Genomic DNA, 17,787 nt, shown 5'->3' with positions numbered 1-17,787 from the left:
GTAAGAACGTCACCTTTCAAAAGGAGAAGACATATTGCGTAAATGTGCTCCCCTCCTCCATTATGTTATTAGTAGTTCTCTGCATTTTCCGCCTTGTTCAGAGAGTTTTACAGCTTTATGACATCACTGTTCCTTTTCTGAAGATTAGGAGCCAGAGAGGTGCCACTGTCATCTTCCCTTTCCCCCACCTATCACTCTGCTCACCTTCCTCTTGATCTAATGGTTTTCACTGGGGTTGTTTCCAGAGACATGGTGAAGGGTTATTTAGAGGACTGTGGAAATCCTTACCAGTGGTATACCACCAAGGAAAGTGGTTTTTCTTATCCCCGTCAAGCATTAACTGCCTATAAATTCCCAGGGAGGCCTGGGCTTCGTGAGCCCCACCCTCTCCATGGCAGGATGCTGACGGGTCCAGCCTGGTGCAGTCCTGTGCAGGGAACACAGCTCTGCTTTGTTGGAGACTGTCACAGCCATGTCATGCGTGGAAGGCAGGATTCCACAGCACCCCACACCATCTGCTCTTCCAGTCTGTCTTCACCTTCCTCTGAGAGATTTCCTGAGCCTTGGTGGGAGTGATCTAGGTGCAGCATTTATGGTCGGACATTCAAAAGTCACATTGTGATTTTGGTCAATTATGACGATCTTTAGCTACCTTTGTTCACTGAAAGAAGAAGCCTCTCTGTCCAAAACTGACAGTGGCACCAACAAATAAGGATAAATATAATTATTTGGAAGGTAATTTTATGAGCATACCATGTCCGTTTAGCCCAGCTATGGCAGTAGCTTCCTCATCAGGGCCTGTACCCTCCCAGGCACAGGCCCTGACTGTGTTTCCAGGATTACATATAAATTATCTCTTGTAGAGCAGGCTTCCAATCCAGTTAGAAACAGGTTGGTTGCCCCATCCTGGACTTGCCACTCTTGCCCCTATGGGTACATCTGCTCTGGTCTGCGACACACAGGAGCCACGCAGAATAAGGCTTTTGATGACAACGCTCCCATAGCAGCCTGCACAGCCTCTCTGGCACTATGAGGGTTAAGTTCTAGTCCAGTTCCAGCCTGCTTTCTCTATGTCCTATAACCGGTGTATGTGGCAGTAGCGACGGAGTCTTACTGTTCAGTCTGGTTTGCCCCCAACAGCAATGGCAATTGCCCGTGTTGTTTTGGTGATCTCAGGAGCCTTTCTGACCAGCTCTCAGGGAGGTAGTCGAGCCCTAGCTCTGTAGATTGAAGTTGCCAGTGTATTGACTATTCAGATGTAGAAAAAAATCAGAAAAGCCAACTGTTCGTATTTACATTGAACTATATGGAATGACAGTTAAACCTGAGCTTGCTGGCTGCCAGCTGTCTTGGTTAGACAGCCAGCCTAACAAAGATACACTATGTGATGTGTGATTAGGTGCTTTCTGACTGTGTTAGACCAAATCTTAGTTTCACCACTAGATGCTTCTGTTCCTCTCTTAGAAAATAAGCATGAACCTAGGCTCTCACCTGCTTGCCCTGCGGAAAGATTACCTCTGTTACAATAACCTTTCCCAGTCCCCTTTGTGGCTTCCTGCTAGGTTCACCATTGATTTTGAGAACTGAATAAAAGTTTTAAAAATTGCAAAAAGAATTCTTCCCATGGCGAATGGTCTCTCCTATTATCTGTCCCCAGCATTTATTTCTCCTGACTGTTGTTGTTGTCTTAATCCCCAGAATTTGTTCTGGTTCGGCATCGGACAAGCCACGGCGCTCTTGCTTCCCGCTGTGATCATCGCTGTCAAGCTGGCCAAGTACTATCGCAGGATGGACTCAGAGGACATATATGACGAGTGAGTGTGGGGTGTTTGTGTGCAGCACTGTCCCCTGAGAGCCACCAAAGGCCAGTACTCAAGAGAACAATTGGCTTCTGCCTAAGTCCTGGGCTGTCCCTTTTCCGCTGCTGTTGGTGGTGGTGGCGGTGGTCTTGTTTTTGTTTGTTTATAACCAATCTTATGATTCTGTTTCCTTCCTCTTTATTCAGCGTCCTTAACCAGCCTTCTTCTGTTTCAGCTCGCCTGTCTCGGGAACATGGCATTTCACTTTATGATAACCGTTGTCACCACTTTTCCCCGGCGCTGCCGCCTGCCCTTTGCTTTGTGTCTGTTGAACACGCATGTTTGCTTTTTCCTTCTCGTCTTCTCTCGTCATCTCTGTAATCTGAACTGTCAGCCCGGACTGCAGTGAAAACACTGGGAATGGGGGGGCGGGGAGGAGGGTTGTAGACCATGGCCTTCCTAGTGATCAAACAAGTAAATAACCCTGTCTCCCCTTTTTATATTTTATAGTGTTGAAACTGTCCCCATGAAAAAGTAAGCCTTTTTAAAAAATTATCTTCACAGATGGGATGGGGGAGGTTTCTACTACATGGTAGACCTGTAGTTAAGTTAATAGTATGACATAAGAACAACAGAGAAGTCTGGGTGGAGATGAATCGCGGCACCTCTTAGAAAGAGGGTTGGTGCACAGAAGGTGCTTACGAATGGAGCAGATGAGCGTTTTATACATTAGATACATCGCTCTGGGAAGCCACTGTTGCCATTTGTGGTTTCGAAAGAGGGAAGATGGGCATGTAGCACATCCTCAAACCACCTTTGCAGACCCGACAATCTGTGACCCACGTTTTGTAGCCTTTACGTTGTCTTTGTGATCCATAGCATGAATGCTTCACCCTAGAGGTAACTTGGTGTTTCTGGTGTATTTATTTTTGTTGCAGTTTGGAAAACGGTAGTAATGGTTATCATAAAGATCACTTATATGGTGTTCACAATCCCGTTATGACAAGGTAAAAGAAAGCCTGGAGTGCATGCCTTGCCTGGGGTGAGCCTTCTTGTCTCTGCTAGACCTCACACTGAGCCTTCTGCATGCTCTGATGCCCTTCACCTCCCTCTGCATGCCACTGCACTGTCCCTGGCTAGCTCTGGTCACACTCCGCATAGCATTCCACAATGCTGATTGTCTAAATTTTCAGTGGATTCCTCTGCAGTGAAATGGGGTAGCCTCTAGACGGAATGCCATCTTCAGATGCTCTGAGGGACTCTAGACCCTAATGGGTTGCATGCATGCACACCTTTACTTAGCCCTTCTGCCCCAAATCACCAAGTAGTGACTTAAAGACCTTCTCTGCCTTCCTCCCTCCTTCGTTTCCTTTCTTTCTCTCTGGAAAATTAACTATAATCAACCAGAAAAAGAACTCAAGCTTTTCTTTCAAAATCCTTGTGCTTTTATGCTCCCTGGAGTTTCCTGTGAGTCTGGATTTGCCGGATAACTCTGAGTATTACCTGTCAAATGAATTCTGCTGCACCCTACTAAAATTTCAGACAAACACGTCCACTAGGAGGCAGACTTCCTGTGGTCCTCCCCATGTCTACCCAGTTGGCACCAAGCCAATGGTCAGTTCCCCAGGGGATGTTGCCCCCACCCCAGTAGCAAAGGAGTGAGTCAGACAATGGTACACGGGGAATCCTGCTGTCCTAGAAGCCCTATGCTCCACGTGGGACATTTCCCCTTAAAAAAATAGACACCACACTGAGGGAAGTCACCAGCATGGGCTCCTCATCAGGTGCTGCCACATAGGACTCCCCCTTCTAGTCAGGGGCATCGTCACTTTAGTCACGTTTCCTAAAGACAGTGGATGTGCTGGTTTCAAGAGGAATGGGAATGAGAAAGTCAGTAGAAATTCTCCTTTCAGAAGGATAAAAGGGTTTTTCCCCCCTCCAGCTTACAACTTGGAACACTGCAAAAGTTTAAAATAAGAATCTCTTCTTTCAGCTTGTCATATGCGGGGAGAGGTATCATTTCAGTGTCTGAACTGCTATAACAAAGCACAGTAAGCACTGTGGCTTATAAGGAACAGAAATTTTTTCCTCATGGTTCTGTAGGCTGGGGAATGGGCGGTCAAGGCGCCACCACATTCCGTTTCTGATAAGGACAGATTTTTCATAGATGGCGTTTCCTATCCTCACTGTGTCCTCATGTTGTGGGGGCCTGTGAGTTCTCTGGGGTTTCATGCCCAAAGTGGTCCTCCCACCCCAACTTCATGTTATTATCATCCGGATGGTCAGAATCTCTATTTATGAATTATTGCTGTTCAGATGTTCCAGCCGTAGCTGAAGTGGTGATGATAAAGCGGGGGTCAGTAAGGCTCTGAAGTGGGGGATACGCATCTGTTTTTCTGACAGTGTGCTGAACTTGGATGCTAGGATGCTGTGTTGTAAGGTAGCTTCAGGGCAAATCTCAGTTTACCAGGCTTGGTTCAGAGCACATAGACAGTGCCATGGCTGCCCTGAATTGTGTACTGGCCTCCTCCTTCCTAGCATGGAGAGCCTAGAGGGTGTCTCACATATCTTAGCTGAGATTTTGCAGGCCAGAGGTGAGCTCTTTTCTACCAATGACACCCCAGCATCAGTTCTCCGAGGACCTGCTGAGTGTGCAGAACTGACTTCTAGTGCTGACCTCCCAGGCATGACATCACCAAATGCCTGCTCTCAAGCAGACCATTTCATTGAGGCTGCATGGAGGGTGCTGGAGAGAGACCTGTGTGAATGGGTGGGTGTGGAAGGCTGGGTCTCTGGCAGAAATGCCAAGACGAAATTTGGGGTGCAAATGTGTACAAGGGTCCATAGTTGTGAAAGGAAGGAACAGAAGTCTAGGAAGACCTGCCACAGCCTCATCTCAGCAGCGGGCTATGAGCTCTGAAGGAAGTATGGCATGTTAGAAGTCACCCTCAGGGGCCAGATGTGGCCTTTGCACCTCATCTCCCTCCGTTGTGGGATCTGGAAAGGCAGAGCCCCTCAGGTGGACCAGTTGGCAAAAAGTCATGCCGCAGGAGCTCTGGTGGAAGGATCCTCTGCTGACTGCCCTGCGGCTGGCGACAAGCCCGTCTTAGAAGAGGGTATAGCAGTACAGCGCCAGGAGCATGGGACTGAAAGCTCTGGGAGGTCTGGCAGAATCCACCACATCTACTCAATGTTTCCAGTAGGGAGAACCGACTCAGCTTGCCAGTGGGAGGATTGTCTCTGAGAGCCAGGAACCTCTTGGTGCTCCTATTCTGCTGTGAGCATTTTGCCATTTAGACATGATGTCAAAGTCTGCACACAAAAGCGTTCAGCTTTTTGTTACTGACATGATCCTCATCTGCAAAGTTCACACTCAAGAATCACACAATCGGTTCAGGTGGTGGTGGTACACGCCCTTAATTCCAGCACTTGGAAGCAATGTTAAATACCTAGTTCTTCTGGGTGATTTTGTGATGATTCTGCTTTTGGTATCCCTTTGAAGGTATGTCTGGGAAGGACCCAGCATTCCACACTCCTGGGAGAGGAAGCTAGGGCTGTGTTAGTGCCTGAAGTCCTTCCTCTGTGCTCTCTAGGCAGTAAGATGGCTCCAAAGACAGGTTGAAGATATTGTTTGCTTTGTCTTGATTTTCAATAATGTAAGTCCCCCAAACTGAAAGGTCCTTCATATGTCACAGAAGCAACGTTTTCAGTGACACTCACACCAAGACCTACCCTCTTTCTCGAGTGCCCACTGTCCTGGGGACCTGGCGGGTCTCCTGATCCTGACTCCCCACTTCCTGTGGGGACCTGGCGGGTCTCCTGATCCTGACTCCCCACTTCCTGTGGGAACCTGGTGGGTCTCCTGATCCTTACTCCCCACTGTCCTGTGGGGACCTGGTGGGTCTCCTGATCCTGACTCCCCACTTCCTGTGGGGACCTCGCGGGTCTCCTGATCCTGACTTCCCACTGTCCTGTGGGGACCTCGCAGGTCTCCTGATCCTGACTTACCACTGTCCTGTGGGGACCTCGCAGGTCTCCTGATCCTGACTCCCCACTTCCTGTGGGGACCTGGCGGGTCTCCTGATCCTGACTCCCCACTTCCTGTGGGGACCTGGTGGGTCTCCTGATCCTGACCTCCCCACTGTCCTGTGGGGACCTGGAGGGTCTCCTGATCCTGACTCCCCACTGTCCTGTGGGGACCTGGAGGGTCTCCTGATCCTGACTCCCCACTGTCCTGTGGGGACCTCGCGGGTCTCCTGATCCTGACTTACCACTGTCCTGTGGGGACCTCGCGGGTCTCCTGATCCTGACTTACCACTGTCCTGTGGGGACCTGGAGGGTCTCCTGATCCTGAATGCCCACTGTCCTGTGGGGACCTCGCGGGTCTCCTGATCCTGAGTGCCCACTGTATGTGGGGATCTGGTGGACCTCTTGAGTTGCCGGCTCATTGGGGCAGGGAGGAGAACATAGACTAGGCCTGGTCTATTTTCTGAAGATGAGAGAGCGGCACTTCAGAAGCCCTATAGACGCAGTCATTCCAGCCTCAATGAGACCCCCAACCCCTGTGAGAAGTCTCTGGGGTCTAGATTGGGGTAAATTTTCACTGTTTAACTATGCCGTCATGAAATGCTAATGACATCCTTAAGTCTCAGTTTCCACATCTGTAAAAGGTGTTAATGAAATATCTACTTGCCTAGAAACTACGAGGGTCAGAGTTCACTCATATTAGTGCAGTCCCCTATCCTAGAGCTTGTAGTTCATGATAGCAGGAATGCTCTTATTACATGGCTGATTCTGATGGAATCTAAACGTGAGTCAAACGTAATAATAAAGGTGCCTTGCCAACCTATCAGCCGAGCCAGTGCCACTCAGCCTCCCCTCATGACCCACAGAGCCATGGATCATAGGGAAGACCCCTAGAAGACCTTCTATAACATAAGTATGGCTACCTACTCCCTTCACATGGACTTGGTAAGGTGATCCCACTTCAGGCCTGACACGCTGCCTGTAACCTGGGCAAAGAGAGGTTTGAGGGCAAGCATGGTCAGTGCTTCATGAAGATGTGTGGCCCTTCAGGAGATCCTTGTGTCAATCAAGGCATGCACTGACACTTAACCAAGACAGGGTCAGTTTGACCACGCTGTTATTACTCTATGGGGAGCTGGGCAGGGAAAAGTCTTCATACAATTGCACAGGCACACTCACAGCCTCTACTAAGTCATGGCCTGCGGAGGCTCATGTGCTTTTGCCTACAGAAAAAAGAGCAATGGGCTTTGCTATACGCACTGAAGCCTGAGGTGTTCTTCATAGGGCTAATTCTGCCTCCTACACGGTCTGCACCAAGGAGAGGCGTTTTCCTCTGGGGAGGTACATCTGCTGTAACAAGTTCCCTGGCCCAAGTAACTTAGAGAAGGAAGGATTTATCTAACACTGCCAAGGTACAGTCAGTCCCAGTGGCAGGGATATGGGGCTGCTGGATATATTGGATCCACGGTGAGGAAGAAGTTACATGAATGTTAGTATTTGGCTTTTGTTGTTGTTAAGGACTGTGAACCTGTAGCAAGGTGCCACCCACATTTAGGGCGGGGTCTTCCCACCTCACTTAACCTAATCTAGGAAATCCATCACAGACATGGCCAGAGGTGCGTATCCATGGTGGTTCTAAATCCCATCAAACTGCCATCACAGCAAGTATTGGGCTGCTTAACTTTCCAACAGGTCTGAATTTTGAAGCCCCAGCTGGCCTGGAACTCTGGCAATCCTCCTGCAGCAGTTTCCCAAGAGCTAGATTATCAGCATTAGCCACCACACTCTGCTTGATGTTTTCCCATCTAACACTAACAAATCACATTGGGGAACATATACCGTACTGTTTCTATGAAATATGTCTTCAAATTTATGTCCTGTTGTTGAGCTGCAGAGGTTAGGCTTTGTGCAGTGTGCTTGCAGATGCTTTAGGAGAAGTGGGAAGGGCCCAACTGCCGTATCTCTCCTACAGTGTCCCTGCCTACAGCTGCTCCATCTGTGCTGGTCTTCTGCTGTGTGATGAACTGGGTGTGCCAGACTAGAAACTCACACCCTCCACATGGGGTTCTCCTACCCCCTCCCCTGCACAAATTCTTCATGGGGGTAAAGGTCATGGTCTTGAAGAAATGAGAGAGGATGGTGGGGTTAGCACTGGTTGATAGTTAGAAAGCTGCTTACGGGATACGTACACATCTGGGCTCATACATACAGAGTCCAGCAAGATCCCTGCAGAGCTTCAGGAATCCGTTTGTGGCCAAGAGTCATCTGCCATCATCTGCTTTTTGCTATTCTAAGTGTACTGCACACAAGTCCCCAGTGACTCTTACCACACACACGTTCCTAATGACTGTCACTTCTTCGCCATAGAATGAATGGATGTGTCTGAGATTGTCTCTCTCTATCCTCATCTTCCTTAAGAATGCAGCAGAGATGGTTACTAGAGCAACCTGCCTTATCTGGCATTCTTTTTTTTGCTAAACTTTCTGGGGTTTAACCTGTATTCGTCTGTGACTCTAGTTGCATTCTGCTTCTGAGCACGAAAGTGACAGGACCACCTGCAGCCTAGCCCAGACTGCTATAGTTCTCTGTTTTGTTTTTGTTTTTAGCCCATCTCGCTACTGACAATTGAAATGGAAATCGCTTGAGGTAAGTGTGATGCTTTCATATCAATGAATTTATAGGGCTGTTGATTTCAGTTTTTAAAACACCAAAACACAGATAATTCTAACATGTTAAGTGGAAAATCTAAATAAGTATTGAAATTCTATAACATGACTTTAATTACACAGAATCCAGTTACATGACTAGATAATGTATGTATGTAGATAAATGTAGATATACATGCATACAGTGATTATGTCTGGATGCATAAGGTATAAAATTAGATATTTTTAAATGTACCAAAAATAATAAGCTGTTAGATATTCACATGTACATTGAGGGTTTTGGAATTGAGAGGTTTTTATATGTGCTAACACACTGTTTTACAATGAACACTTCTGTGAACATGTATTTCCTTACTCTATGTCTGAAAGTAAACTCTACTAACGATGAGATGATGCCCACAAGGCAAGCCCACCTACCTCTTGAATAAGTTCATGTTTCCTGCAGTTCTTTGGTTCCTGACAGAACCATTTTAGGATTCTGCATTCTTGCTTTCTTTTGTAACTCAAAGCCAGTTTCTAAAATTATGTTTGATTCCCATTTCAGCGTCAAGACAGTCAAAGTGGAAAGGATCCCAGACTTTGGATAGTCTCTGAGTCTTCTAGAACTTTCCAAGTCCAGAAGGAATCATGGTGGCAAATGTGGAGACTCAGGCGGGCACTGAGAACATGGCACCAGTGGTCTTAGGGTAGCACTTTGTCAGGGACGAACAGTCATGGCTATAATCCACATGTCCATCGCTATCCAAGAATGACTCTCCCCTGTTTTTAACTTTTTTTTACACTGAATTTCTATTAGACACTAAAATATATGGGGCTTCTTGGTCCTTCTGGATACATTCACCTTTGAGCCAGCTCTTTGGATGTCATCGCTGCGTACCTAACTTACTTCCATATATGGAGTGTGCTAAACACAAACCAGTTTACAAAAAAAAAAAAGGTGTATTTTGCATATAGTAAATTGTATATATTCTCTTCTACCACAGTCGGGGTTTTTTTTTTTTTACACAAATGAATACTCTAGATTTTTCTCCTAAATGAGGTTCCCTTTGGGTTGGGCTGTAGAGAGGACTCTGTATGCATCGAAAGCGTGTGAGCCCTGCAGCAGGCACGTGAATCTCCCTCTGCTGGTTGCCAGTCTGCCTGTTGGACAAAAAGATGCCTGCTTGACACCACTGGCAAATTCAGAACAGAGAGAACTCGAGAGAAGGAAGCATTGCTCAGCCGGAAGCGGAATGGTTTTCACAGATGCCAGTCCTGGTTCACGGTTTAGTGGCACACTTTCTGATTTGTGAGGGTGGCCGTAAGTTCTATGTCTTCTGACTATTAGTGGGGTTCTAAAATGAGGGGCAAGAACTCCTATCATGATTCTGAGATCTGAAATAAAGCGTGGATGAATGGAGCCTCTGGAGTTTGGTCAGTTCGCATTTGTTGTGGGTTGTACTTGCTGGCGGTGACCTTTCCAGAAGAGATCAGTGAGGAAAGCTGGTCGAAGTGAGTGTGACCGCAGTGAGAGGCATAGCTTTATACCAAGCCTTTCCACATGAGACCGCAGCCCTGATTCATGTCACTATAAAGGAGCTTGAGGAATGTGGCGGGAGTGTGACTTCCTTGAGTAGCCCAAGTCTGCACTGTGCCTGGAATGGAGCTGAGCTCTTGTTGCATTTTTTTTTAAAGATTTATTTTTTTATTATGTATACAGCATTCTGTCTGGATGTTTGCTTGCAGGCCAGAAGAGGGCACCAGATCTCATTATGGATTGTTGTGAGCCACCATGTGGTTGCTGGGAATTGAACCCAGGACCTCTGGAAGAGCAACCAGTGCTCTTAACCTCTGAGCCATCTCTCCAGCCCCCTCTAGTTGCATGTTTATCACACTGCTCTCCAGGATGAACTCACCCACCACACAGAGTTGATAGAGCACAGGCAATCTGCCTTTTCAGCCTCCTGGCTTTTGGGATCTCAGATTTTCAGCCCTAATACAGGCACTGTTTTACCAGGCGTGGTGGTGCATACCTGTAATCTCAGCACACAGAAAGCGGAGACAGCCGGGCGGTGGTGGCGCACGCCTTTAATCCCAGCACTCAGGAGGCAGAGGCAGGCGGATCTCTGTGAGTTCGAGTCCAGCCTGGTCTACAAGAGCTAGTTCCAGGACAGGAGCCAAAAGCTATGGAGAAACCCTGTATCGAAAATCCAAAAAAAAAAAAAAAAAAAAAAACAGAGACAACAGGGTGGCAAGTTCAAGACCACTCTAGGCTACCTAATCTGACACTGTTATGTTTTTTTTTTTTCTTAAAAAAAAAAAAATACATTTCTTAGGAAACAATCCAAGTCTCTCTAGACACCCAAATACCCCCTTATACACACACCTTCAGAGGGGCTCAATGGCAGACAACTGTGACAGGTGCAGTAGGATCCTTTACACTGAATCAGACATTTCAATGTCTTTTGCTTGTTTAAGGACAGTGACAATATTTAAAATCACTTTTCTGCTGCATAATTAAAATTCAGTGCCTTTCCTTTGAATTTAAAATAAATCTCGTGGTCTGAAATAAATTTTCGGCCACATGGGGAACAGCACTCATCATACCTAGTTGGGTGTCACTCAGTTGGTGCTGAGCTCTGCTGTGTAGAGAACAGGATGTCCCTCTCAACCAGACCAAGTGCTGCTCAGTGCTGTGGGTGTGGCTCTCAGTCCTGCCTGTACACTTCATGCCCCGTTATCTTTTCTGTCTCCTTTGTTGTTATACTTGGGGATTTTTGTTTGGTTTTCTGTGTGTCTGTTGCATTTGTTTGTTTGGTCCTCTCAATGACTTGAACTCACGGGCTTGAGCATCCTTTAGATAAGCTGAACCCATGGGCTTCCAAGAAAGATACCACACAAGAAACAGTGGGAGCTCTGGGGCAACATTCCTGTTGAGAAATCTCTGGGGGCTGAGGAGATGGCTCTGTGGTTAAGAGCACTGGCTTCTCTTCCAGAGGTCCTGGGTTCAATTCCCAGCAACCACATGGTGGCTCATGAGATCTGGTACCCTGTTCTGGTCTGCAGGCATACATATATTCAGGCAGAACATTGTATACATGATAGATAAACAAATCTTTAAAAAAAAAAAAAACTCTGCTACATAGCCTACTGCTGATAAAGAAGGCTGTGCCCATACAAGAGGCAATTAATTGTAGAAAAAAATCACTATAGTTTGAAAAATGTAAACTACTCAAGCCCCAAACCTGTGTGTGTGGACACACACATACACACACACAAACAAAATGACTGTAGGCTGCCTCCTCTGCTTCCCTCTGTTGTATTCCCTTGTCCTCTGAGCAGCTGGCACACACACACACACACACACTGACCCTAGGCTGCCTCCTCTGCTTCCCTCTGTTGTATTCCCTTGTCCTCTGAGCAGCTGGCACACACACACACACACACACACACACACACACACACACACTGACCCTAGGCTGCCTCCTCTGCTTTCCTCTGTTGTATTCCCTTGTCCTCTGTGCAGCTGGTGCACACACACTTCAAACACAATATAACAGTAGAGAGAGAATCACCCACAGTAGTCCAGCATGCAGAGATAATAATGTCAACTCTCAGGAGTGCATCACTGTGTACAGAAGCAGATGCAGTCTTCAGGCTGACAAGTAAAGCTCTGTCTTTATCATGTATCCTTTGTGCCTGTGGCTCCTGCATTAACTCCCTAAACTTTCCAAGGCAAACACACCACAGGCTGGATGACTTAGCAATGGATTTCGTTTCTCACAGGTCAGATTCTGGTGCTTTAAGGCATCATGTTAGTAAGCTGGTGTTGTGTGAGGCTTCTTGCCCTTGCATGCAGAGGGGTGCTTTCTCCTAGTGTCCTCACAGCTCTTTCCTTTGGGTCTGTGTCCCAGATGCCTCTTATGGAACACCAGTCAGGTAGGCATCCTATCTCCCTGACAATGCCATTTTAATCTCTTATCTTGACCACTCCAAAAGTATCCGCTTCCTTTAGAGCCCCATTCCATCTCCAAAGAAGCACAGCTTGGAGCACAGCTCAGGGTGTCTTAGGGTTTCTATTGCTGTGAGGAGACGCCATGATGATGGCAACTCTTACCAAGGAGAACTTTTAATTCAGGCTGGCTCGCAGTTTCAGAGGTTCAGTCCATTTTCCTCAGGCAGACATGGTGCTGGAGAAGGAGCTGAGAGTCCTACATCTCCATCCACAGGAAGTGAACTGTCTGCCGCACTCGTGAAATTTGCACAAAGGATACCTTAAAGCCCACCTCTGTAACACTTCCTCCGAGAAGGCCACACCTGCCCAACAAAGCCACACCTCCAAATAGTGCCGCTCCCTTTGGGGGCCATTCTCTTCCAGACCACCACAGACAGTTTGGAAGGAGCCTAAGTCAAGGTACAGTAACAGTTCTTTGCTGTCTCCAAATACAAACAACAATCTCCTTCTATGTTGTGATACTTCCTATCCGGTGTTCTCACCTCGGATGTGTAGTTTCAAATCACAACAAGCTATGCAAACTTTTAATTTACAGAATGTACGAAGACTGGAGAGGAGAAGAATGCATATGTAAACACACACACACACACACATTTAAGGAGTTCAGTGACCATCCCCCCCCATAAACATCAAATGATGGGGATATAGTTCCCTTACTGACTTCTTTGGCTGACAGTCCAAGAACGATGCAGGATTTCTATCTCTATGTTTCAAAATCTAGACAGTCATTGATCATCAGGTTAGCTTTCTGAGCAGGAAAGAAATGTGTCACCCTTAGTTGCAAAGGGAACACAGACTTTTTAAACAAAGTCCAGAAAGGAACAGTGTGCACAAGGGAATGACTTCGGAGGGGTGACAGTTTGGGTCTGGCGTGCTGATGCATGCCTGTCATTTCAGCGCTTGGGAGGCAGAGGCAGAAGGTTCACTGTAAGTGTGAACCAGCTTGGTGTACACAGAGTTCCAGGGAGGGAGAAGGAATGAGTGTGTGTGCCCAGTACAGTGTTCATTCTGACAAGGCAGAGTGGCATCAGGACGTTATTGACAGTTAGTGGGGTTGAGCCTGCGGTAAGTAAAGCCCCAGCATTCTTAGTGGCGTCCTGGGAGTAGACGCTAGATAACTGTCTCTGTGGACTCCTAATGATGTGGCCTTAGCCTTTCTGTGTAAAGAGAATTCTCTGAGGGCTGGGGGGGGGGGCATCGTAGTCAGTAAGAGCATGTTGAACAAACATGAAGGCCTGAGTTCCAAGCCCATATCCTAAAAAAAAAAAAAAAAAAAAAAAGGCATGATGATGTGTACACTTATAAAAGCCAGTCCTGAGGAGCCAGGGAGAGAGGCAGATCCCTGGGTTTTGCTGGTGTCAGGGAAAAGGGAGAGGCTCTGTCTCAAGAAACTAAAGTAGGCCAATGAGGAATGATGCCTGAGGTTGACCTCTGGCTTATCCATGCACATGTGTACATGTACACACACGCAGGCAGGCAGGCAGACAGACAGACAGACAGACAGACAGACAGACAGACAGACAGACAGAAGGTGGGATGTGAGGAAGAACCGCCGCTGCTCTGCTGCTGCTACCACTAATCTGTGGGACTAGACTTATCCTTCTGGAAAGCTTCATTCCTACGAAATATAAGAAATTAGCTGGTGTACCCTACTCCGTCATTAGCATTCAAGGGGCCCAGCCCAGCACAGGGCTGTCTGAGTGAAAGGGTAACTGGAGACTTTCTGCTTCTGTGAGTGCCCAGCAGTGCTCCAGCGGGTTTCTCTGGTGGCTTTTATGGAACTGTGTCAAGAGATCCAAGTCACAATGAGTAACTGAAGGCAGAGGCTGTACCTGGGCCAGGGGCTCCACTTGGTACAGTTATAGCACAGACCTGAAATTCACGAGACACCTTGGGGTTCACGGTCCCCAAGAGAAATACTGTTGTTCCGCATCCAATGCGCCTGGTGCTAGGCCCTCAGGTAAATTAGGATGAATTTCGAACTAATTTGCAGCTAGAGCTCAAAACAATATCTGCCTGAGGTGCAGCTTATCTCTTTTTCCTGATTAGTCCAAACAAGTTCAAGGCTTCCTGTGTCAGAGGTAGCTCTGTAGGGTGAATAACGTCCTTGGCTCTCTCAGGAATAAACCTCTGGTCCTCATTCCAAGGGCTTTCTATGAGTCCCCAAATGTTTGGTTTTGCTATGAAGTAACCTCTGTGCTTTTCTATAGGACAGCAGTTACTCTGGAGTCTGTCCCCTGGATTTTGGTGGAGCCTGTGAGCAGGGTATCTCTCAAGAGAATGGCTATCAAATGTCTTCACCCATCCTTCCATGATAAATAAGAATACTTTAGTGCTTTGGGGGCAGGCCAAGTTTGGCAAGTTCAGGAAAGGAATCTTTGACCCAGGGAGATGGGGAATAGGCATTGGTCATAGTCATGCCGTACAATCAAACTAGCCGCTGTCTCAGTCTGGCTGGTTGCTATTGACAACAGATGTGTTTAGTGATGGCTAACCGTGGTCTTGGATTAGAAACATCCATTCTGGAGTTCATGTGAGGCAGAAGGAAGTCTTCAGTGTGCTAAGACCCCAGAACTTGGGGTTTATTCATTTCTCACATGGACTGACATGATATGACAATGTGCTCCGCCACTTCACAGGCGGAAAGACTTGTCACATAGCGCAAGCCTATTGGGACATGTGTAAGCACTCAGAGAGCATTTGTCAGTGCAATAGAACTGAGGCATTTAAGTATCTCCTCATGTTCAGCAGCTCAATTTCCTTTGAATCTATGTGTAGGCACTGGTACGGTTGACCCTGTTAGCAAGCACCAGTGGTTCTCTACTTTCCCAATGCTGTGACTCTTTAATACATGTTCCTCATGTTGTGCTGACCCCAACCATAAAATCACTTCAGTGTCCCCTGATATACAGAATATCTGATATGAAACCCCTGTAAAGGGGTCTCTTGACAACCCCAAAGGGGTTGTGACCCACAGGTTGGGAACCTCTTGCTTAAAGGAAAGTTGAGAAACTGGAGAGAAAGCATCCAGGGAGGTTTGAGTGTGGTGACTTTGAATGAAAGAGCCAAGCTAAGCACAGACTTGGAAGACTTTGCAGTATGCTCGCTGCAAATATGTGCAGATCTGTGTTCCCGGTGGTGATTGCAGTTGATTGACACAAGCATCCCTTTGAAAGATATCACCTATCTGAACAGCTTCCGTCTGACGTCTTCCTGGGGCATACAAAAGGTCAGGCAGCTGCTCCTCTAGCAACATTTGATTTTCGAGTTTCTCTGGAACTATTATGTATCTGTGGGCACCTTAGGAATTCAAGTTTAAAAAGATGAAGAACTCGTAAGTGACGGTGACCAGTTCATGCAAAAGTGTATTCTTCATCACCTCCCCAGGCTTTGACTCACCCTCTACTTCACAGAAGAAAATGTCTCTTTCCTTCCTCTCTGTCCTCTGCCCGCTCTGCTTCCAGAGGACACACTGGGTGCTCTAAGCTGGTATCTCTGCAGGATTTTCTCCCCACAGCTTTTAGCTGCTGTTTACTTAGCTGGACAATGTTGAGCCTCTTTTAATCTTTTACTGCAGAGCAAGGACTAACTTTATGCCTGGAATGGGAGAGTTATGAGCAGATTTGGTGTTGCAATAAATATCGTGTGGCTTCAGGGATGTTGCGTAGAGCAGTTTTTTTCTTCATTTTCAATCCAGGTAGAAATAATGGCCACTTCGTGAGAGTGTTAAAAAGATCGGGGGTTAAGAGCACTTGCTGTTCTTACAGAGGGCCTGGTTTCAGTTCCCACCACCCACATGTTACCTCACTCTCACGGCATCCAGTTCTGACCTCTGGGGACATCAGACATGTGCATGGTACACACACATACATGAAAGCAAAATGCTCATACACACAAAATGAAGTACATCAAAAAACACAACGATAAGCAAAAACGCACAGTGAAGGACTTTAAGCATGGCATTGTGTTGTGGGAGCTGCGGGCTGTGTTCCTGCCACCCAGCTCACGGTCACCTGGCTAGCTTATGCCCCAAAATAACAACACACAAACTGTATTCATTTAAACACTGCCTGGCCCATTTCTATTAATGTGTGTAGCACCAAGGTGTGCTTACCGGGAAGATTCTAGCCTACGTCCATCCTGGGTCGGAGCTTCATCGTGTCTGCCCGGGAGAGGGGAACATGGCGTCTGAGCTCACTTCCTCTTCCTCCCAGCATTCTGTTCTGTTTACTCCACCCACCTATGTTCTAACCTATGAGGGCCAAGCAGTTTCTTTATTTTTTAACCAATGACCTTCCTCCATCAGCATTGTGCCACACGGCATAGGACAGGGACCAGATGAAGATTAGCAGCACTGGAAGTTATGGGAGTTTAGCTGAAGGAACCATGAAAGGCTACTACAGCAGACAGGTCTAGAGGAGAGTTGTCCAGGCAGGCAAGCAGAGAAGGGAATCTAGGTGACTAAGGTTGGCCAAGACAAAGTCTTCCGAGAAGTCTGACTTGTGGGGAGAGCAGTGGACAGCCAGGAGGAGGTTGAGCCCCAGGGCCTGTGCACAAGATACAGAGAATGAGCTGAGAGCAATTGGGATTAGGAACGTCTCTAGAGTAGCATTTATAAAACTATGGACTTTCCTGTGAGGACAAGTTCAGAGAGCCGAGGCAGCCTCGGAGCTTGGGAGGGATAAGTAGTCCCCAGTGTGTCATGGGTCAGAGAATGAGCCTGGAACTCACGTGGCGGGACAGAAGCCGAGTCAGTTTCACCTTTGTGTTTAAATGCCCGTTTCTGTGCTTTCCACAGAGTAGCTGCTGAACAATGGCGAGTCAATGGCCCTCCCTTTTCTCTGCATGCGGAGCCACCCTCGCACAGCTGCAGCAGCTCACACCACCACCTGAGGTCCTTTGGTCACAAGGAAACAGTTCCATCTGTCCAGCATCTTGTCTAGTCAAGTCACATAGCTCATTCCCTCGCAGGCACCAACAGCTGAGGGTGCTGAGGTTGTAAGACACGGGGCTTATCCATTAGGACGCTGCTGGTAACCTTGTGTCCTGGGCAGTGCAGGATCAGCTAGCTGTGAGGAAAGCCATGTGCTCTAAAGCATGAGTTAGCTCTGTCTCTGTCTCGGCGCTACCAGGACTCTGTGGCCAGTATCTGCCATTCACGGAAAGCAACTCTATGACCCTGTGCCACGGACGCCTACATTCTAGTGGTAACCACCAGATGGCAGCAGAGCACCAAATGTTCTGTTTAATAGGCATAAGGAGTACAGGCAGAGTTAAGGGGTTCTTGTTCATCCTGAGACAA

At 47.3% G+C, this 17,787-nt stretch overlaps 1 protein-coding gene across 1 annotated transcript in view; it reads left to right on the top strand.

Moving 5' to 3' along the window:
- Positions 1–9,875, top strand: part of Prom1 (prominin 1) — a 102,370-nt gene extending 92,495 nt beyond the window's left edge. The window contains exons 24-28 of the mRNA XM_057771689.1: positions 1,699–1,814; positions 2,310–2,333; positions 2,738–2,806; positions 8,432–8,471; positions 9,036–9,875. Coding sequence (XP_057627672.1) covers positions 1,699–1,814; positions 2,310–2,333; positions 2,738–2,806; positions 8,432–8,447 — 225 coding nt within the window. The 3' untranslated portion in view covers positions 8,448–8,471; positions 9,036–9,875. The remainder of the gene's footprint in view (positions 1–1,698; positions 1,815–2,309; positions 2,334–2,737; positions 2,807–8,431; positions 8,472–9,035) is intronic.
- The last annotated feature ends 7,912 nt before the right edge of the window (positions 9,876–17,787 follow it).

Source organism: Chionomys nivalis, chromosome 6 (assembly GCF_950005125.1).
Source record: "Chionomys nivalis chromosome 6, mChiNiv1.1, whole genome shotgun sequence".
Classification (NCBI taxonomy): Eukaryota; Metazoa; Chordata; class Mammalia; order Rodentia; family Cricetidae; genus Chionomys; species Chionomys nivalis.
Note: the sequence above shows the minus strand (reverse complement) of the source record. Positions and strands in the feature narration are given on the sequence as shown.